This window comes from Dendrobates tinctorius, unplaced genomic scaffold (assembly GCF_039654945.1).
Source record: "Dendrobates tinctorius isolate UK_male_01 unplaced genomic scaffold, ASM3965494v1 ptg000086l, whole genome shotgun sequence".
Classification (NCBI taxonomy): domain Eukaryota; kingdom Metazoa; phylum Chordata; class Amphibia; order Anura; family Dendrobatidae; genus Dendrobates; species Dendrobates tinctorius.
The window spans coordinates 49,959,295-49,981,638 of NW_027361754.1; the positions used below are offsets into that span (position 1 = coordinate 49,959,295).

At 45.1% G+C, this 22,344-nt stretch overlaps 1 protein-coding gene across 4 annotated transcripts in view; it reads left to right on the forward strand.

Moving 5' to 3' along the window:
- Positions 1-22,344, forward strand: part of PANK4 (pantothenate kinase 4 (inactive)) — a 109,464-nt gene that overhangs the window by 53,275 nt on the left and 33,845 nt on the right. For all 4 annotated transcript variants that reach the window (XR_012234074.1, XR_012234076.1, XM_073585384.1 and 1 more), the window contains exons 5-12: positions 1,201-1,293; positions 1,551-1,704; positions 2,542-2,723; positions 2,816-2,897; positions 3,077-3,177; positions 5,169-5,324; positions 5,798-5,910; positions 6,487-6,574. Coding sequence is in view for 2 of the 4 variants with exons in the window: in XM_073585384.1 (XP_073441485.1) it covers positions 1,201-1,293; positions 1,551-1,704; positions 2,542-2,723; positions 2,816-2,897; positions 3,077-3,177; positions 5,169-5,324; positions 5,798-5,910; positions 6,487-6,574 (969 nt within the window). In the remaining 2 variants the exon portion in view is untranslated. The remainder of the gene's footprint in view (positions 1-1,200; positions 1,294-1,550; positions 1,705-2,541; positions 2,724-2,815; positions 2,898-3,076; positions 3,178-5,168; positions 5,325-5,797; positions 5,911-6,486; positions 6,575-22,344) is intronic.

Here is a 22,344-nt window from a genome sequence, read left to right on the forward strand (position 1 = left end):
AAACAGCATCGGATGACCATCTCCAGCGCTCTCATAAAAATGTAGTGCACCATCTTTCACTTCGTTCACACCAGACTCTTCTTTGCCCCGGTTCTCAGGATCACTATATCCCTATCTCCACGCATAGGAGATAGCTATCATACTTGAGAAATACCCCTTTAAATGCATGTATTTGGAGCTAAAAATCATTTTGCAATTGGGTTGCATTACATATATTTGCCTTGTGTAGCACTGGCTACAGAATGAGTTATGAGGATCACTCAGTGAGCTGTCTAAAGGCCCCGTCACACACAGCGAGATTGCTGATTTTGTGATGCAACAGCGATCTCGCCAGTGATCTCGCTGTGTGTGACATGCATCGCGACCGGTCCCCCCGCCGGGTATCGCTGATCGTGCTCTAATGTCCTGGGCCATTTTTTGATCGTTGGTCTCCCGCTGGCCAGCATGTATCGCTGTGGCAGCAGGAGACCAACGATCAGCGAGCTCCCAGCTCTGTAAGCAGACGCTGGGAGCTGGTATCCAAGGTAAATATCGGTTAACTAAGCGCGCGCGTCACTTAGTTACCCGCTGTGTACCTTGGATACCTGCGTGCTGGCGCTGGGAGCTGGTATCCAAGGTACACAGCGGGTACCTAAGTGACGCGCGCTTAGTTACCCGATATTTACCTTGGATACCAGCGTCCTCGTTGGTCCTGATCGCTGGTGAAATCTGCCTGTTTGACAGCTCACCAGCGATCATGTAGCGAGGCACCAGCGATCCTGACAAGGTTGTATCGTTGTCGGGATCACTGGTGCATTGTTAAGTGAGACGGGACCCTAACGGTCAGTTTCTATTCTTTTTCTGCGCTTTTTTTGGTTGATTCATGATCGCAGATCACATCAAAGATAAAAAGACTTACAAAGATACATAGACTTTTTTTTTATTGAAACTCATTTGCAAAAAAAATATTTTTATCTCCAAATACATGGAATTAAGAAAATAACATTGTCCCTAAAGAGGTTGGGATGAGGCATATCACTGGGATTTTTCATGAGTATCCTATCACTAGGGGGCAGCAGTGAGCCTGTCTCCTGTCTTACGTTATGATCACTCCTACGAGCATTCCTGGCGATTACTCAGCATCTTCATGCATGACGCGACCTGCTCCATGTACAAACGACGTTTGTTCACTTTTTATGCCACCTCTGTATGTTTTGGCAGGTAGAGACCGAAGACAAGTTCGAGCGCATCGGCGGCAGCTCTATAGGCGGCGGGACGTTCTGGGGGCTCGGAGCGTTGCTCACAAAGACGAAGGTTAGGAACTCTGTATATTGAAAAAATACACTTAAAAAAACAAAAATGAAAACATAGATGTGGAGCATGTTTCTTGTTGTCCCTCTGGAAATAAATTGCCAACTCCATTTTACTTGTCATTAGGCATGTACTTCAGTCACTCCTCGTATAGTATGTGTAAATCGATGTCGTATTATTCCTGTTTTATAGCGGTTGTTCTAGTGTTTCAGACTTGTGTTTGCCGCCCTGACAAGTTTTATAACTTTTTTTTTCTCTAGAAGTTTGATGAATTGCTGCAGCTGGCCGCAAAAGGACAACACACGAATGTCGACATGCTGGTGAAAGATATCTATGGGGGCGCTTATCAAATCCTGGGTTTAACGGGAAATCTCATTGCAAGTAGCTTTGGCAAATCTGCCACTGTAGATAAAGGTACTAAACATATATAATATAATTATGCGCAACCCACACCTACCATGTGTACTCGTGTCATCAGTGGGATACATGCTGATGCCAGCGACAGGACGGTGCCATTTGCGACTTGCACAAGGCATTGTATGGATCTCGGTGTATAAATCCTCACTGTTGGCACATTTCTCCATGCTTTGCTAGTATTTTCCCTGGAGAAACGTGGTGAGGGCAAGCCGAACTGAAGTTGCACATTTGGATAATGTACGTGACTTGCTGTCAAAGACTTATGGCACAGTCCAACGCCCGTGCAAATCTATCCAAGATCGGACCGCAATGCAAGGATTTGCCTCGGGTCTCTCAGCCCAAGCATGGCCGCCTCGTAGATTTTTATCAAGCTGTCACGCTCAGGTCAGGAGACCTGCGGCTAGTCTGTGTATTGCGGTCAGATTGTGGACCTATTTGCGTGGATATCTGCGTGCCTCCGTACAGTGAGGTCTATGCGTGCATAGTCGTGTGCAGCCTTTTGATCAAAAAGTTGTGTGGTTGCTGGAGTCCTGGGATCAAATCCCACCAAGGAGTTTGTATGTTCGCCCCGTGTTTCGTGGGTTTCCTCCGGGTTCTCCAGTTTCCTCCCACATTCCAAAGACATACTAATAGGGAATGTAGATTGTGAGTCCCTATGGGGACAGTGATGATGCCAAGTTTTATGGAATAAGTGAGTAAAGGAGATAAATACAATATTGCGTCTTTTAACACTACATTTATATTCAGTATGTGCCGGTAGCCCTGGCGTTCGAGTGTCTGCAAAATTACCTTTTTTTTGGTCTACTTTATTATTTTCTTTCCTTCTTCTTCTAGAATTTTCCAAAGAAGACATGGCAAAGAGCTTACTACATATGATCAGCAATGATATCGGCCAGCTGGCTTGTCTCTACGCCAAACAGCATAACCTTTCTCAAGTATACTTCGGGGGCTTCTTTATCCGGGGTCACCCTGTCACTATGCACACCATCACATACAGCATAAACTTCTTCTCCAAGGTGAGTGCAATTACTTTGCGCATTAAGAATATCTACATGTGTTTAAAATATCTGCTGTGTACTCACTGCTGCCCTGTATTTCTGTTTTTTAGGGGGAAGTTCAGGCACTTTTTCTCAGGCATGAAGGTTACCTTGGGACAATTGGTGCATTTCTTAAAGGAGCTGAGGAGGATAGTAAGTATGAATAAGGAAAAGCTCTGTACTGTGAAGTCTCGTTCTTCTCCCCTGCACCTGATAGACTTAATGCAACCTTACTTTAGTGATCAAATAACACCCGGACCCCTCTGTCTCCTGCTCCAGACACCAGCAAAAGTTATTGTAGTGAAAAGCATATTATTTCCTTTTATACCCAGATCCCAACTTGTACAGCTGGGGAGAAAATTACGCTGGTAGTTCCGGTCTGATGAGCACCTCTCCGGACGTCTTCCCCATGCAGCGGTCACGGAGTGGAACGGTGAGTCTTGTTCTGTAGATCAATGTATTGAGAGGGATCAGGAAAGGAAGAAGTCACCAGGGACCTGCCAGAGTCTAGTCATCAGGTCTGGTTAGCAGTGCATGGGCATAGACTTTCTGCACTTCTGCAGGAGATCGCTTGCACCGATTATTTCTAATGATCATTGGGGGTCTCCATATCCAGACCCCCAAACGTGTGTGTGTAAATAAAGCTGATATCAGTATGCTGCTCTAAGCGCTAGGACCTCACGGATTACATTGCCAGGACTACATTTGTCGTGCCCTGAATCTCTCGCCTGCACTTGTGCTAGTTGTTTCATTCTTTCATGTGTCGTTTCTTACACAATTTTATCTTTTTTATGTTTCTTTTTCTTTTTTTTTTTTTTTACTTCCTCCTTCCCTCATTTTTATATCTTCAGTTTTCAGTAAGTAACTCGTTACATGTCGGTATTTGTAGAGCTGTGGTTCTGTCCCATTGTGTCTCTTGTTTGTTGTGCCAGCAGAAGTAATGAATCCACTGGGAGAGACACCCAATTTACACCTTCCCATGATGTTCTGTAGAAACGAGCGCGTGTTTCTGTGCACATCTGATTTTTCTCAGTGAGCGGAGAATCATTTCTGAAGAATAGAAGTTTTCTAGAGTTCTGATTCCTCCATAGATTGCGTGTAGAGTCGGAGCAAGTTCATTCGCAGGACCCTCATCTGTGATCTATGGCCACCGGATGGGAACCTTGTGAATGCCTCTTACCCCCCCAACATCCGCCCGCTCTTCTATTGTAAGTCACACCCCAACAATGGCGCTGGGCCGCCTGATCTAAAGAGCTGGGGATGTTGGGAGCTGGGAGGCTTTCAGTGAGTGATCTGTGTCCGATCGTTTGGGTTTTTTGAATTGATCCGCACCCTAATTGCTTGTTAAAGAACATCTGGATTTTAGGTATTAACAAAAACACTAGGGAATTATGTTCTAAGCAATTGCCTAGATGTTCTACAAGGTTTCATACCCACTTCTGTATGATGGATCCATCGCGTGGGACCCAAAACTCACTTTGGATTCACGTGAGATGACCGTGGACATAGAGAACCTATGTATTCCCACTAGTAATCTGTAGGATTCCTGATTGCTACCGTTCAGGACTCGAGAGTTTGCTTAGATCCTAAGGATTATTCCAGGATTGCCTGATGGCTTTGAATGCCCCCTCCCTCTATATAATCCCATCGAGATATATAGATACAGTTCATTGCAATTATTTTATTTTTTTTTTATAGTTGCACAAAGTGTTTGTTGGTCCTAGAGGAAGGTTTGTGGCCAATGCATGTGAGCTGTTCCATGTATACCTGCAATGTCTGATACTATACGCTGCACATAGAAAAAAGCAAAAGCCAGACCTCACTTATACCTTTTTTGTTTTTCCGCTGGGGCCTTCTATAGAAAAATGCGTCTCCTACTCAATTTAAAAAAGAAAAAAAAGTGATTTTAATTCATACCAAAATCTACTGAAATCCCCTGTCGCCTCCATCTCTGTACTCCCATAGCGTCCTGTGTCCGGGCTTCATAGATCGTTAATTTTCCCTATGTACCCTATATTAAAGAAACTACAGCTTACCACGCAGAAAATAAGTCCTCACACAACGGCATTTTATTTTATCCCTTTTTTATCTTTCGATCGCTGCAGTCAATCACAGGCTGGAGCGGTTTTACTAACTTTCAAACAGAGCGGTTATTGCTCATGGTGCAGCCTGCACTGGATCCACTGGACAGCCGGAAACTGAGTGTCCTATATTATTTTTTTTTTTTTTTTTTTTTTTTTTTAGTGCACCCATGCCTTTAAAAAAAAAAAATTTTAATCAGGCAATCCTTTTAAAAATGATCAGATGAACTCTTTCTGTCTTTCCATCCATTGAATATATTCTCGTAGACCTTTATCCATGCCTGTTATTTCCAGCTGCTAATTCTGTAGGTTATAGATCACGCTATGTCTTTGTGCTCCGCAGTTTGACATGTTGGAGATGGACCGTCTGGAACGACAACTAGTAAATCTTCCTTTGCTCTTTGATCCGTCTTCCTATGTCCCGGACACAGTGGATCTCACAGAAGACGCCATGGCTCGAGATTACTGGCTCACCTGCTTTGAAGATGCTTTAGAAGGTGTAAGTCTTGTTATAGGGTTTAGAACTTTGCTGCCCCCATGCGGTGACAATGCAGATGACAACTGATAGTATTTTTCTTTTGTTTTGCCAATGTCTAGCTTGAGTTAAAACTTTTTACAAAAAGTGTTGCAAAGTTTACTCTATTATGGTCATCTGATTAGCTTATTGTGGTATATGTTAAAATGCTGGATAAAATCCAAGATAGCCAGAGGTGCTTTTAGTGTTCGGATCGTTGTCACACAGACCCTGTAAGTGGTGTAACTAAAGTAGCCAGTATTTTGTTCATCTTTAAACTTTAATTTGTAAGGTAAGCCTTAAGCTAGGTTCCTTATTTTGGGTGTACAATGACAGTCCCTGTGCATATGGTGCTGTAGGAAAGTGACCATAGAGCATGAAAGTGGAGCGCTGTCCGATGTAAATGATGAAATGTAGTCTGTGCAGTGTAATGATTCTAATAACAATCTTTGTATTAGGTGGCGAAACGAGCTGTTGCCAGTCAGCCAGATGCAAAGGATGCAGCAGATCGGGCTGAGAAGTTCCAGCAGAAATACTGGAATAAGCTGCAGACATTGAGACACCAGCCCTTGTAAGTATCGGGATACGTTGTAATCATGGAGACTGGATGACTGCATTTATTTTATTTTTATTCTCTTTGCTCTCATTATATAATCTGAAACAGTTTATACATTTACCCACACAGTTTATTAAAGGGGTGTTACGGTCTACACAGATTATCAGAATGGGGACTAGTCTCCATCATTCTGGATGACCCTGGCCACTCAAATATGCCAGCTTGTATGTATCATTCTGAAATGCTGCAGTGTTTCAGAGAAAACCTACTTTAAAACACCTGCCGAGAACGATGCAAGTAAGTCCGCCGGTCTTTGGCACCTTCTTTCCACCCGATTTTCCCCTTGACTAACCAGTGTCTGATTGTGTATGGTGATAGAGCTGTCAGTTTCGGGGAGCGGGGGCTGGGAGGAGGCACAAGGGACCGACCTCTTCTACCAGTTATCCTAGAGACATCATCCCTCAGCCAGAATTTTAACGTATGTTTTCATTAAAGCACCGCAGAAATTCATAGCGACTCGTACACGGCTGGAACAATGGAGCCGGTGTCTGATGCACATTAATGCGTCTTCTACTCTTGAATCTCTTGCAGCGCCTACGGGTCACTGACCGTCCGCAGCTTACTAGACACACGGGAGCACTGCCTAAATGAGTTTAATTTTCCGGACCCCTATTCAAAGGTGAGCAAGTATTAATGTGGTTTTACCAGTGTGGTAATGACATTCACAAAAGTGATGAGACCCCATAGAAATGATGATAAATTGCCACCCAGGCCAGAAGGACTTGGTTTGTCCCCCCTCTTCATGTCCTTTCCTTGACCTTGGGACCATTCCACATCCTCGTCCTCACTAATAATGCAGTTTCTCTGGAAGAGGGAGTTCTGAACAGGTTATTGCTGCCCAAAATCAGAACAAATGGGACAAGGACTTTGCCCCTTCATTATTGGGGTCCCAGAATGGCATTTGTAGCCTGTGTGCTCGCCTCCCCCCTCTGCCTCTCGCCTTTCCCTCATTTTTTTTGTCTTTGTCATTTAATGTTGTGACACATTGTACCCATGGAGGCTGGTAGTAGATACAGAGTAGGGTATTTGTCATTATTTTGTTTTCTCTACCCCTTTAACTGTGACCAAATAAATAACTAAATATTTTATATTTTCATTTTTTTCCACGAACAAGAACTTTTTAATTTTTTCAGTCCAGTTCAACTGGACTTGTCTTGTATTGGGGCATTATGTAGACATTGTCATGATCCAAACATGGAACAAAATATGGGATGTTTGGACAAAACCTAAGGAGGCTGTCTGAGGGTAAGAATCCACCCTTGGCTTCCCCTTTAAATTATCATCTGAAAATTTTTCTATTTTCATGTTAGTCACTGGGGCTATTTTAGCCTCATACTTCCTTTCCTTTCAGGAAGAGTTTTCAGAAGTCTCTATCAGCAGAGGCAGGATTGTCACAGCTCACCTCCTCCCCTTCTCTTCGCACATGCTCATTAGTCACTTCAATTCAAAAGATGGTCAGGATTAGTGATGGGCGAGCACTAAATTGCTTGGGTGCTCGTTGTTCGGGTTGAGCAAATTGGAATACTCGGGTACTCGGACAGAACAACAAACCCAATGTAAGTCTATGGGAGACCCAAACATTTTTACCGTGATCCCCCCCCCCTGGGGGTCCTTTAATGGTCTAAAAACGTCTGAAAATGATGGAAACACTGCTCATATGACACAGGGACATCATGGGGATCGCCCCTGGAAGCAATTCTCACTCATTCTAGTTCACAGCTTTAAACAATGTTGTCAGAGTTTCATGCCATTTTTACCAGTGCACCAAAAAACATACCAAAACGAAATCAAAACGGATTTTGCTGGGAAATATGTTAAAGTACATCCTTTCCAGGTTAATGACTTGTATATAAGGCAAAATAAATAATCCCAGACCAAAATGTTCCTCCACCACTTGGGCTATGTTCAGACGCAGCGTTTTTGAAGCGTTTTTCAACTTTAGCATTGCTTTCAACCATTACAAATGCATTCACTGGGAAATGTCATTGTAACATTTACCAACCCTAGCTGGCCATGTGGTGTGTGACACATAAGCAGGCACATCTTGTTTCATTTATGAAGGAGGGACTCTTAAAGTCACAGAGCCTATTTTTACAGGGGCATCAGGCAGCATTAATCTGCTTAAAGGGCCATTATTAAACAGTGGGTCTCCTATGCTGTTATTGTCTATGCAGTGAGTGGATGGGCTGCCAAGAATTACGACACACCCCAATACCCCTTTCACAAGAGATATCCAGAATGGCTTCCATAAAAAATGTTGCATTGAATGCAAGGCCTGCCCTGCTACCAAGTCATATGCACCTCAATAAGCCTTTGAACCCAGGTACTGGATGGGCCCAGGAAAATCCACTTCACATTATTCATTTTGTCTTCCCATTCTGTTTTCTTATGCATTGACTGCAAGACCTGCCTGTAACGTCCGTCTTCGGTTCTGGGCTGCAGCCAGGCAACACCCCGAGAAACACTGATACCCTTTACCCCTATACAGGGATCTGGATTTACAACAGAGCCCAGGAGGTACTGTCTGAATAGGAGCAGCGGCCAGAGCAGGACGGTCGTCAGAGTGAAGTACAAAAGCGGCAGGCAATAGCAGAGTCAATTTCAGGCCAAGGTCAGAGTCAAAAACCATGAGGGCGGCAGAGGTACAGAATCGTTAGGAAGTAGCAGAGTCAGAATATCCAGGCCAAGGTCACAAACCAGGAGAGTAGCAGAAGTACAGAATCGTCAGGCAAAAGAGGGGTCAGAAATCCAGGCTGAGGTCAGAGTCAAACAGAAATCAATCACTAAGTAACACACGGGAACCAAGAATATATCCGGCGGCTTGCAAGACCAGTCCCAAGGTATTTGAGGGATCAGGTCATCCCTCACAGGTTCCTGGACTGGTGATGTCATTAGGGCCGCCCCCAGGACCAGGCCAGATGGTGTTGCAGTAACCCTCTGATGACTGACAGAGGGGCGGAGCCTGCACCCACCAGATGCCTGCGCAGGAGCCACTTCTCTGTCACCACCATAACTCACGGGCGGACCACGGCGCCTCCCAGTGGCCGAGGCAGGAACAGCCGTCCCCGAGTCTGACAGTGAAGTGGCGGTCTGGCGCCTCCTTGTGGCCGTGACCGGAACAGCAGGCCTCGAATCCAACGGTGACGTGACAGACCGGCGCCTCCTAGTGGCTAAAGCTGGGACCATAGGCCCTGAGTCTGACGGCGACGTAATAGAACCAAGGCGCCTCCCAGTGGCCGAGGCAGGAACAGCCGTCCCCGAGTCTGACGGCGAAGTGGCGGCCCGGCGCCTCCTAGTGGCTGCGACCGGAACAGCAGGCCCCAAATCTGACGGAGACGTGACACTGCCCTGCTGCCAAGTCATATGCACCCCAATAACTCCAATCCCCCTTGGAAGAAATAGGGAGGAGGAACTATTACCAAAAAAATGTGGGTGTCCTAGACTTGGAATTTCCCCTGTGGGGTACACCTCAACCTTTTTTAGAACAAGTCTGTTACGCACAGCCTAACCACCCACCCTTGTTAATAATGCGACACTGGCTGTAGCTGCATGGAACACGTAAACTCTTTTGATCTAGTGGCTGCGGATGATCAGACGTGGAGGAAGGCCTGGTTAAAAAAAATAGGCCCAATTTCTAGGAGCTGGTCTCCTAGACTTGGAATGCCCATAATGTATGGTCTGGCATATATTTCCCCTTGGGGGTGTACATATTTTTTCTATTTTGGTGACGGGCATCATAACACCCTTGCCAAAACATAGCATGGCTGGAGCATGACTGAATACGTTCACCCTGTTGTTCAAGTGGTGGTGGACGGTGAGGAGGAGGACACCAAATAGCCAAAATCAGGAAGGGTATATCCATGTTTGGTTGTGAAGAGGTGCATGAGAATACACCTCCCAAAAAATACACTACATTGGATTTTATGCTTCGCTGTCATCATTTGGTGGTGTCGAAGTCAGGCCCAATCCATCCCTTGTTCATTTTTATAAGCGTAAGCCTATTTGCAATTTCCAGAGAAAAGCGAATGCGCTTATCTGTGATAATGCCACCAGCAGCACTAAAAACCCGCTCGGACAAAATGCTAGTGGCAGGGCAGGCCAGGACCTCCAAGGCATAGAGAGCCAGCTCATGCCACGTGTCCAGCTTGGATACCCAATAATTAAAAGGCATGGAGGACGTTGGTACAGTCAGCAAGGTACTCCCTCAACATCTTAGAGAAGATTGCATTCCTTGTGAGCTTACGCCGCGAACTTTGCCAGTGTTCCCCTGCCTTTGCTGGAGTGGACTTGTGTCTGTCTCGCCTGTCCTGCTTGGTTGGCCAATGAACTGTTATCTCTGCCGCCTGCGTTTTGAGATGGGAAATTTTTTTAATAATTCTGCAACAATGGCCCTATGGTACTCCACCATTTTGGTACACCTGTCTGCCTCTGGAACAAGAGATTGAAAGTTATCCTTGTACCGTGGGTCTGAAAGCGTCACTAGCCAGTAATGACTGGTACCCAATATTTTGACAATACGAGGGTCACGGAAAAGGCAGCGAAACATAAAGTCAGCCATGCGTGCCAGACTGGTAACAGGCAAGCCTTCCGTGTCCTCACCAACAGGCCGAATGATCAAGGTCTCCTCCTCCTCTTCCTCCCTGTCCTGAGGCCATCCACGCTGAACAGACGGTATGATGGTATGACAGTTGTAGTCCCATCTATAGCGCATGAGAGTAGCTCCTGTTCCTCCTCCTCCTCCTCCTCATTGTCAACCAATCCACATTGGGATGACACGAGGCTGGGTTGTGTATAATCACCCTGTATGGTTCCTTGATCCATGTCCTCGTGCTCCGCCTGCAATGCCTCCTTTTTCATTGTGAGCAGAGAGCTTTTCAGAATGCAGATGAGCGGGATGGTGACGCTAATTATGGCTTCATCGCTGCTCACCATCTTGGTGGACTCTTCAAAGTTTTGGAGGATGCTACATATGTCTGACATCTATGTCCACTCCTGAGGTCTTATGTGTGGAGTCAGACCTGAAAAACGACGGCCTTGTTGGTGCTGCTATTCAACAACTGCCCGCTTCTGCTCACAAATCCTTTCTAACATATGCAGTGTAAAGTCTCAACGCGTGGGGACATTACACACCAGTCGGTGAGCCGGAATCTGCAATCGCTGCTGAAGCACGGCAAGGGCGGCTGAAGCTGTAGCTAACTTTCTAAAATGTGCACACAGGCACCGTACTTTAACCGGCAGCTCCAGATAGCTTTTTAGAAGACGTTGAATAACGAGGTTCAGCACATGGGCCAGGCATGGTACATGTGTCTGTTCGCCTCGCCTCAAAGCCGCCACCAGGTTCCTGCAATTGTCACACACAACCATGCCTGGCTGGAGATTTAGCGGTGTCAGCCACACATCTGCCTGCTCTTTCAGAGCAGTCAACAACTCTTCAGCATTGTGCGGTTTGTCACCTAAGCAAATTAGCTCAGTCTGTTACTGCTTTGCTTTGGCAGTGCTGCAGTGCTTCCAGCTTGTGACTGATATGCTCATTTCTGACATGGAGTCTGAAGAAGAGGAGGAGGTGCAGGAGCTGTACACAGTGGGGGCAACCCTGATTGACATAGGGCCCGCAATTCTTGGCGTCGGGAGGACGTGTTCCATCCCAAGGTCTGACTGGGTCCTAGCTTCCACTATGTTAACCCAGTGTGCCGTCAGAGAGATGTACCCTCCCTGGCCACAAGCACTTGTCCACGTGTCCGTGTTTAGGTGTACTTTCCCAGTAACTGCTTTGTTGAGGACACGGGTAATGTGGGACACGTGCTTGTGTAATGCCGGGACGGCACATCGGGAGAAATAGTGGCAGCTGGGGACAGAGTACCTTGGGACGGCCTCCGCCATCAGGTTGTGGACAGCTTCCATCTCCACGAGCCTAAAAGGCAACATTTCGACCGCAAGCAGACGAGAAATATGAGAATTAAGTACTGTGGCCTGTGGGGCATTGGCTGCATATTTCCGCTTATGTTCCAATGACTGGGATATGGACAACTGAAGGCTGCGCTGGGACAAGGACGTGGACGTGCTTGATGATGGTGCTGTTTGACTGTGGGCAACGGCAGGTGTAGGGCAGGAGGGCAGGTGGCATCTTCGCATGCAGCTTGGACAGGGGATAGGCTTGCACGCACGACAGTGGAAGAAGCAGTAGTTTCACCCGCAGACACTGTTCCTGGAGCCTGGGGTTGGGGCCACAAAGTCGGGTGCTTTGCTGCCATGTGCCTGATCATGCTGGTGGTGGTAAGGCTTGTAGTTTTGCTACCCCTGCTGATGTGGGCATGGCAAGTGCTGTAAATGGCCTGTTTGGGGTTATCGGCAGAGTCTTTAAAAAATAACCAGACTCGGGAAGACCTAACAGTTGGACTGGCAACTTCTGTCAGGTTGGTGTTACGGGGAACGGTTGCCCGCCTTCTGTCTGCACCCACCACACTGCTTCTTCCTGCCTGAGGAAGTGCGACACCTACCTCCCCCTGTGTGCTGCTGTCCTCGCTCTGCATGTCCTTCTGCCAGGTTAGGTCTGTTACTACATCATCCACCACCTCATCCCACCCTGGTCCTCCTCATGACTTTTCGGCAATTGGGTCTCATCATTGTCCACCTCTTGTGACCATGGCTGCTCAAATATTTGTGCACCGCTACATGGAATAGCATCTTGCCCCGCTTCTAGTGGATCAGGTGAGAGGCACGAATCTCCAAATGGAAAACTGAACAGCTCTTTAGAGTGTCCCAATGTGGGATCAGTTGTCTCAGGGCATTCAGCATGGTGGGAGGAAGGAAGATCAGGGTAAGGAATATGCGGTCCAGATTCACGGCTACTGTGATTTGACCGTGTTGAACACAGGGGTGCTGTTGGTGGTGGATAGTAACTGAATGTATTATCCGCTATCTAACCAACAACCTTTTCACATTGCTCAGGCTTCAATAGTGCTGTCTTGCCACAGTCCCCTAGGAATTCAGACACTAAGGTCCAGCGAGAAGATGTGGGTGTTTTCGGTGGGCCAATTTCAGCTTGCCCACGGCCTGGGCCTGCACCATCACCATCACGCCCACTTCCCTGTCCCTTACCACGTGCCTTTCCCATTGTAAATGGAATAGAATATTAAACATGTTCACTACACGTATTTTTTTGCTAACTAGTGCTGCATATCAGTACTGTGACACCCAGGACAAAAAAAGGAAAACTGGCCAAACTTGTTTTTTTTATGGCTAATTAGTGTTGTATATAAGTACAAACTTTGAGCACGCTCAGATATGAGCTGGCTTGGAGATACCACACCAAAAAATGTGTGGCCTGTATTCCAATTACACCTGGAGCTAGATATATACGGCTAATATATCCCGCAAGTAGCAGCAGCAGCACCAGAACACAGGAAGGGAATGGACCCTCTTGATGTATGCAGTGCTCTATATACACACATACGGTGCCTGCAGGTCTGGCACTGATGTGTATAGAGCGACGTACAATCCCCTGCCTACCTAACACTGCAACCTATATACTCTGGAATTAGTCCTTAGAAGGACTATTGGTTTAGCTGGATTTGAGTAGTTTAGGATGGTAGACCCCACACTAACTAATAAATCCCCAATTCTCACCCTATATCGGCAGCGGCTCTCCCTACACTATCTGAATCCAGAGCTGAATGCGCCGAGCAGGGTGGTGTCCGGTCTCTTATACCCCTGATGATGCTGTGCGGCCAGCCAATCACTGCACAACCACAACAAAGATGGCTGCGACTGGCAGACAATCCCTGCATCGTGATTGGGTCTGTAAAGTCCGCCAAAAAGCTGGGTGGAGACCCGAGTTTCCGCAGAGTAATCCCGGAAATGCTCGGTGCTCACCGAGTGCATTGAGTACCGTGATACTCGGTCGAGTAATGAGTAGTGGCGAGCACGTTCGCTCATCGCTAGTCAGGATCTGACCATTTTGGCTAATGTACGTATGAATTTCCTGAAATAATAGGAAGCATGACTCCTAAAATAATAAAAAGCCTTGTGTTATGAAGAAAAAAAATGCTAAAATTTATATACATTTAACACCAAAACCTTCCTTATATCAGGTAATTGACTGATGTTTCCCTTTATCACACCCCACCCCCCTCTCCCTCATTTTGGGGTGCTATATTTTCAGCTGATTTGCTATTTAATAATCTACAGCACTGCCAATACGGCGGATGTGCCGCCTAAAGCCCTGTCAGGGAGCAGATTAATTTTTAGAGAAATGTCGGAAGCTGAAACACATAATAAGCCATTTGGTATTCACAGGCTTGTACTCCGTCCGGTAAAGAGCCGCTCTGCTCCTCAGGCTCATGAATATGTAATGAGACAATTAGCATTCATTTGCTCACATGTCTGAAATCTTCTCAGCATTGACGACAGGCTACAAAGCCCGAGGCCAAACGGCAACATAAAAGCAAACGTTTGCCACTTCCTAGTTTAATATCAAGCAAAACCAAGGAAAAAACAATGTGTGTATACCCTAATGAAAATAAATAAGTAAAAAAGCAAGTGCATTAAATAACATAGGGTACTTGGTAAACACTGTTTTGCTCAAAAAAGTATAAAGCTGTCCCACCACGGCAAGGTGTACCCATTTGAGACAGTAACTACACTAACGGTAAAACCTACCTAGTGTGAATAGTGGCAGTGAGTCTCCAGGTCCCAAACGGACACCCAGCTTAAGAGGGACTATAAGTGAACTACACTGTTCAGTAGAAAGGAGGCCACACCCTATTTGTACTTTCTACTGAACTGTGTAGTTCACTTATAGTCCCTCTTAAGCTGGGTGTGCTTTTGGGACCCGGAGACTCTCTGCCACTATTCACACTAGGTAGATTTTACCGTTAGTGTAGTTACTGTCTCAAATGGGTACACCTTGCCGTGGTGGGACAGCTTTATACTTTTTTGATCAAAACAGTGTTTACCAAGTACCCTATGTTAATTATTTAATGCACTTGCTTTTTTACTTATTTATTTTCATTAGGGTATATACACATACTAGAAATAGGCCCGATGCTATTGCATCGGGAGTGCGCTGAAATGAACATCCGCGTGGCTTTGGTGGGGGATTTGAATCCCCGCCCCGCCGGCTGAGCTAATGAGCGGTGCCGGGTGGGATTTGAATGCATGCATGGCCCTCTCATCCCCCTATCCTGGTATGCATGGTCCTCTCACCCCCCTATCCTGGTATGCATGGTCCCCTCACCCTCCTTTCCTGGTATGCATGACCCTCTCACCCCCCTATCCTGGTATGCATGGTCCTCTCACCCCCCTATCCTGGTATGCATGGTCCCCTCACCCCTCAATCCTGGTATGCATGCTACCCCTCACCCCCCCCCCCCCCCATCCTGGCATGCATGGTCCTCTCACCCCCCTATCCTGGTATTCATGGGCCTCTCACCCCCCTATCCTGGTATGTATGGTCCCCTCACCCCTCAATCCTGGTATGCATGCTACCCCTCACCCCCCCCCCCCCATCCTGGCATGCATGGTCCTCTCTCCCCCCCATCCTGGCATGCATGGTCCTCTCACCCCCCTGTCCTGGTATGTATGGTCCCCTCAACCCCCTATCCTGGTATGTATGGTCCCAGAACCCCCCTATCCTGGTATACATGGACCCCTCACCTCCCTATCCTGGTATGCATGGTCCTCTCACCCCCCAATCTTGGTATGCATGGTCCCCTCACCCCCCGATCCTGGTATGTATGGCCCCCTCACCCCCTATCCTGGTATGCATGCTACCTCTCACCCCCCTATCCTGATATGTATGGTCCCCCTCACCCCAATCCTGGTATGCATGGTCCTCTCACCTCCCCCAATCTTGGTATGCATGGTCCCCTCACCCCCCTATCCTGATATGTATGGTCCCCCTCACCCCTATTAAACTGCACACATACAAAAACATTTATACTTCCCTTTCTTCCCTGTGCTCCAGCACTGTCATGCTCTGTCGGGGGAGGAGTGTGGCGCCGGAATACGCGCATGCCCATACCGCGCTGTCCGACTCCATATTGCTGAAGACACACTGCAAATGTGTCTTCAGTAAAATGGCGCCCGATGGTGCTATGCGCATGTGCGATTCCAACAACGTGCACTCCTGCCCCGGTCTCCGGTGAGAAGAGAAGCGTCACGGCAACGCTCTTCCCGATTAGGTAAGTATATAATCCCCCCGCCCCACCGGCGGAGCCAATGAGCGGTGCCGCGCGGGATTTGAATCCCCTGCCAAGCCTCAGCCGGCGGGTGGCTCAGTCAATGAGCAGAGCCGCGCGGCTTGGCGGGGGATTCAAATCCCACGTGGCAACGCACATTGGCTAAGCCGGTGGGGCGGGGGATTTGCCATTTTTGTCACAGCTTCCGGCCACGGTGGATTGTGGGGAAAGCGTCACAATCGGCAGAAGCTGTGACAGAGCCAATTGGCAATTATATATTAGATTGTTTTTTCCTTGGTTTTGCTTGCTTTTATGGCCAGTGTGAACATGCTTTTACATCATGCATGTCATTCAAATATACTCCAGTTCAGTTTTTTTGTTTTTCTAGTTTAATATCAGTATGATGGCCCGGGTGGGGGCACGGTGATGGACGGGCCGGAGCACTTTTTTTTTTTTTTTACATATTACCAGTCACCTCACTTTATTGATACGCGTGGCTGTCCTATAATTGAGCCGACTTGTAGTCTTACGTGATGCATCTTGAGTGGCTACGGAAGAAAAACTCAGTTTTCCAAGACCAGAAATTGTAAGAATTTTAGAAACTACACCATTTGTGCCCATAGCTGTTTTGGTTTTGTTGCTTATTCCCATTCATTTAGATAGGACAGAACTACAATACCAGGCACGGCCTATAGACAAGAGGGGTGCAATTTCTAAAAAAAAAAAAAATATATATATATATATATATATACTGTATATATAGTGGTGCAGTGACAGCTAGGGGGCGCTGTGTGGGCGTCTCAGGACATGCATACAGGCATGTCCATTATTGTAATGGATAAAGGATGAACGGCAGGATGGTAAATGACCGATATGTATCACAAGGTGGGTGGCCTTGTGATGGAAGCTGGAACTGGTATTAATCAGCAGATATTCTGCTGAAGGTTTGTTACTCTGTATTAGGGAAAGCTTCCAGGTGGCTTGGTGAGATGGGTGGGACCAGTCACCTACAAACCCACCCAGAGGCGTGTGTCTGAACGCCCATAGTAAAACCTGTATATGTGTGTGTATTGCTGGGTGTCTGGAAAGGACCTGCAATGAGATCGTAGCCATGTCATCCATACCTCACCTGTGGGTGTCGCTATGGAACATATAAGGTGATCAGGGTAGGTCACATGAGAGAGTGCATGGATCTGATTGGGCCATGTGGAAGGTCCCGGAAGGCCTAGGTGCTGGAAGGTGTGCTGCCTCCCTGAAGAGCACATGCTGAGGCCGCAGACCTAGTGAGGCCTGTGTATATTGGCCTATGTGTGTGGAACAGTCCCCAGGAGGGAACGGACGTTCTGAATGAGAAGCAACTAAGAGGTAACCCTGGACAGGGGGAAATAACTGGGAGGCTATAGAGCCTGTTTGCTGGACAAAGCACAGCCTGTGTGACCACAGGGCTAAGATAGCGGAGCACTATTATGAACATTCGTGTGGTCTGATGTAAGACTATTACCTTTTCTTCATGCTTCGATGGTTCATGCTGTGTAACACTAAACCGTATGGACTGGTTATGTTGAAAAACTCTGACGGACCCTATTAATCGGCTGCCAAGCGAGTGCCCCCAACATGAACAATAGGCGCTACCTTACAATAGTTTATATATATATATATATATATATATATATATATATATATATATATATATATATATATATATATATACACATACATACATACATACACACAGTACAGACCAAAAGTTTGGACACCTTCTTATTCAAAGAGTTTTCTTTATTTTCATGACTTGACTATGAAAATTGTAGATTCACTCTGAAGGCATCAAAACAATGAATTAACACATGTGGAATTATATAATTAACAAAAACGTGTGGAACAACTGAAAATATGTCTTATACTCTAGGTTCTTGAAAGTAGCCACCTTTTGCTTTGACTACCACAGGATCTTGCAGCAGCATGCTATTCCATCCGGTTTGTGTTTAGTTGGACCATCATTTATTTTTCAACAGGACAATGACCCCAAATACACCTCCAGGCTGTGTAAGGGCTATTTGACCAAGAAGGAGAGTGATGGGGTGCTACGCCAGATGACCTGGCCTCCACAGTCACCAGACCTGAACCCAATCGAGATGGTTTGGGATGAGCTGGACCGCAGAGTGAAGGCAAAAGGGCCAACAAGTGCTAAGCATCTCTGGGAACTCCTTCAAGACTGTTGGTAGACCATTTCCGGTGACTACCACTTGAAGCTCATCAAGAGAATGCCAAGAGTGTGCAAAAATCAAAGCAAAAGGTGGCTACTTTGAAGAACCTAGAATATAAGACATATTTTCAGTTGTTTCACACTTTTTTGTTAATTATATAATTCCACATGTGTAAATTCATAGTTTTGATGCCTTCAGAGTGAATCTAAAACACAAAAATTGAGCTGATACACATGCAGAATATAAATCCATGTTGACATTGGCCATAAAACCTGCAAAAGACAAAGTGAGCAAAAACCCTGCTGTAACTAAATAAGACTGGTGTCTACTGTTTGGGACCTAGTCCTTTTGTCTGCCCTTGTTCACACATTGAGGTCAACTTTGACACAAGGCAAGGTTTTTAATATTAGACAGTGTAGGACTGTCCCGAACAGAGTTACCGTGTCGTGGTGGGATGGCTTTCATGCTACTTTTGATCAAAAACAGTATTACTAAAAACTCTGCATTATTTAGATGCACTTTTGCTTTTACTTATGTAGTTACAGCAGGGTTTTTGCTCACTTTGTCTTTTGCAGGTTTTATAATTTTCATAGTCATGAAAATAAAGAAAACTCTTTGAATGAGGTGTGTCCAAACTTTTGGTCTGTATGTGTGTGTGTGTGTGTGTGTGTGTGTATATATATATATATATATATATATATATATATATATATATATATATAATCTATATCTACACACACAGTGGGGCAAAAAAGTATTTAGTCAGTCAGCAATAGTGCAAGTTCCACCACTTAAAAAGATGAGAGGCGTCTGTAATTTACATCATAGGTAGACCTCAACTATGGGAGACAAACTGAGAAAATAAAATCCAGAAAATCACATTGTCTGTTTTTTTTTTCATTTTATTTGCATATTATGGTGGAAAATAAGTATTTGGTCAGAAACAAAATTTCATCTCAATACTTTGTGATATATCCTTTGTTGGCAATGACAGAGGTCAAACGTTTTCTGTACGTCTTCACAAGGTTGCCACACACTGTTGTTGGTATGTTGGCCCATTCCTCCATGCAGATCTCCTCTAGAGCAGTGATGTTTTTGGCTTTTCGCTTGGCAACACGGACTTTCAACTCCCTCCAAAGGTTTTCTATAGGGTTGAGATCTGGAGACTGGCTAGGCCACTCCAGGACCTTGAAATGCTTCTTACGAAGCCACTCCTTCGTTGCCCTGGCGGTGTGCTTTGGATCATTGTCATGTTGAAAGACCCAGCCACGTTTCATATTCAATGCCCTTGCTGATGGAAGGAGGTTTGCACTCAAAATCTCACGATACATGGCCCCATTCATTCTTTCATGTACCCGGATCAGTCGTCCTGGCCCCTTTGCAGAGAAACAGCCCCAAAGCATGATGTTTCCACCACCATGCTTTACAGTAGGTATGGTGTTTGATTCATGCAACTCAGTATTCTTTTTCCTCCAAACACGACAAGTTGTGTTTCTACCAAACAGTTCCAGTTTGGTTTCATCAGACCATAGGACATTCTCCCAAAACTCCTCTGGATCATCCAAATGCTCTCTAGCAAACTTCAGACGGGCCCGGACATGTACAGGCTTAAGCAGTGGGACACGTCTGGCACTGCAGGATCTGAGTCCATGGTGGCGTAGTGTGTTACTTATGGTAGGCCTTGTTACATTGGTCCCAGCTCTCTGCAGTTCATTCACTAGGTCCCCCCGCGTGGTTCTGGGATTTTTGCTCACCGTTCTTGTGATCATTCTGACCCCACGGGGTGGGATTTTGCGTGGAGCACCAGATCGAGGGAGATTATCAGTGGTCTTGTATGTCTTCCATTTTCTAATTATTGCTCCCACAGTTGATTTCTTCACTCCAAGCTGGTTGGCTATTGCAGATTCAGTCTTCCCAGCCTGGTGCAGGGCTACAATTTTGTTTCTTGTGTCCTTTGACAGCTCTTTGGTCTTCACCATAGTGGAGTTTGGAGTCAGACTGTTTGAGGGTGTGCACAGGTGTCTTTTTATACTGATAACAAGTTTAAACAGGTGCCATTACTACAGGTAATGAGTGGAGAAAAGAGGAGACTCTTAAAGAAGAAGTTACAGGTCTGTGAGAGCCAGAAATCTTGATTGCTTGTTTCTGACCAAATACTTATTTTCCACCATAATATGCAAATAAAATGAAAAAAAAACAGACAATGTGATTTTCTGGATTTTTTTTTCTCAGTTTGTCTCCCATAGTTGAGGTCTACCTATGATGTAAATTACAGACGCCTCTCATCTTTTTAAGTGGTGGAACTTGCACTATTGCTGACTGACTAAATACTTTTTTGCCCCACTGTGTGTGTGTGTGTATATATATATATAATATATATATATATATATATATATATATATATATATATAATATCTCGCCATTTTTTACTATATGTTAACTAATTTCCCAACAACGGTTTTGTAGTCTTATAGCCCTGATCTACGTCTCGGACATATAACACCCAATAAATGGGATGAAATGAAGTGAAGATTAGACTGAATCTGTGTGGTTTGCTCAGTAAATATGGGTGTTTTTTGTTTTAATCATGTAACATATACAGAAAATGTCTCTTCTTAACTGTCTGAAAGGGAAATTTGCATCAGAAAGTATATTCGATATGCTCTAATTCAGGCAAAGGTCATTTTTCAGTAGGCGGAGGAGGTGAGCTGTGACATCTAATCTGAATGGTGAATCCTGTGTTATCAGTCATTGTACAGGGTGATGAGAAGAGGAGCTGTGACATCTATCCTGAATGGTGGATCTTGTGTTATTTATTGTATATAGAGCCATTTTCAGCCTCCTCACCTCGGCCATGTCTATGAGCACCTTGTACTTCTGACCTCCAGGGAGGCTGCAACTCTGGAATATGACAGCACTGGATGATAATGGCTCCTGTTCACTTCACCTTTGATTCTTCTCAAATCTTTTAATCAGTTATTGTGCACTTTTTTTTTTTTTTTTCTCAACACCTTTTTGACACATAGTTGTCTATTTGCAACAAAACGTTTGCTGGTTCTGTGATTGCCCCTGTAATTTCTGTAATTTCTAGATTGCTGCGTACTCTAAAGGGCCTGTCACACCAATTGATATCGCTAGCAATATAGCTATAACGTCACCGATTTTGTGACGTAGCAGCAGGGTGGATTTGATTTAAATCTAACTGATTTAAATCACGATTTAAATCACTAGTCAGTAAGGCTTGATTTAAATCAGTGATTTAAATCAAAGTTTCTACCTAAACTAGTTCTTGTTACTTTAACATGCAAGTAGATGAAGATTTTTAGAATCACTTTTTATATTACCTTTTTCTCCCCAGTTTAATGGGTTAATCATTCATATTTGGACACCACTGTTCTGTTGTACTTAGGAAGGAGAAAAATAATCCTGACCTTAATAACAATTTAAATAGATTTATTCAACTGAAACAATAACAACATTACAGCATAAGTTATTTGCTTAAACAAACATCCATGTTTTTTAACTAATTTGGCTAAACAAAATATATATATATTTTAAGAAACTTAGACTGTCAGCCCAGCCGACACATGAAAAACTTAAATACTACTGTCCCTGCTGTCCTCTGTAGCTCACTTGTCGTCATCTTCATCATCATCTTCTTCTTTGTTCCTATTCATAATCTGGAAAAGAAAAACAAGCTTTCCTGCTTTATTGGGTCCCAACCGATTTCTCAATTTAGAATGAATGAGTCCAAAGGAAGAGAATATTCTTTCAACGCCTGCAGAAGAAGCTACTGCTGTTAAAAGTGAAATCATTACTTGAACAGTCTCTAAATCCAAGCGCTTAAGTGACTTCCACCAGTTTACTGGTGTGACCTTCCTTAAAATATCTTCAGCAAACATATATTTCTTGAATGGTTCCCCCTTAGCTCTGAAGTTTATTATAGTTGGCATTAAAGATGGATGATTGCTGGATACCCATGTCATAGCTAACTCCTCTTCCTC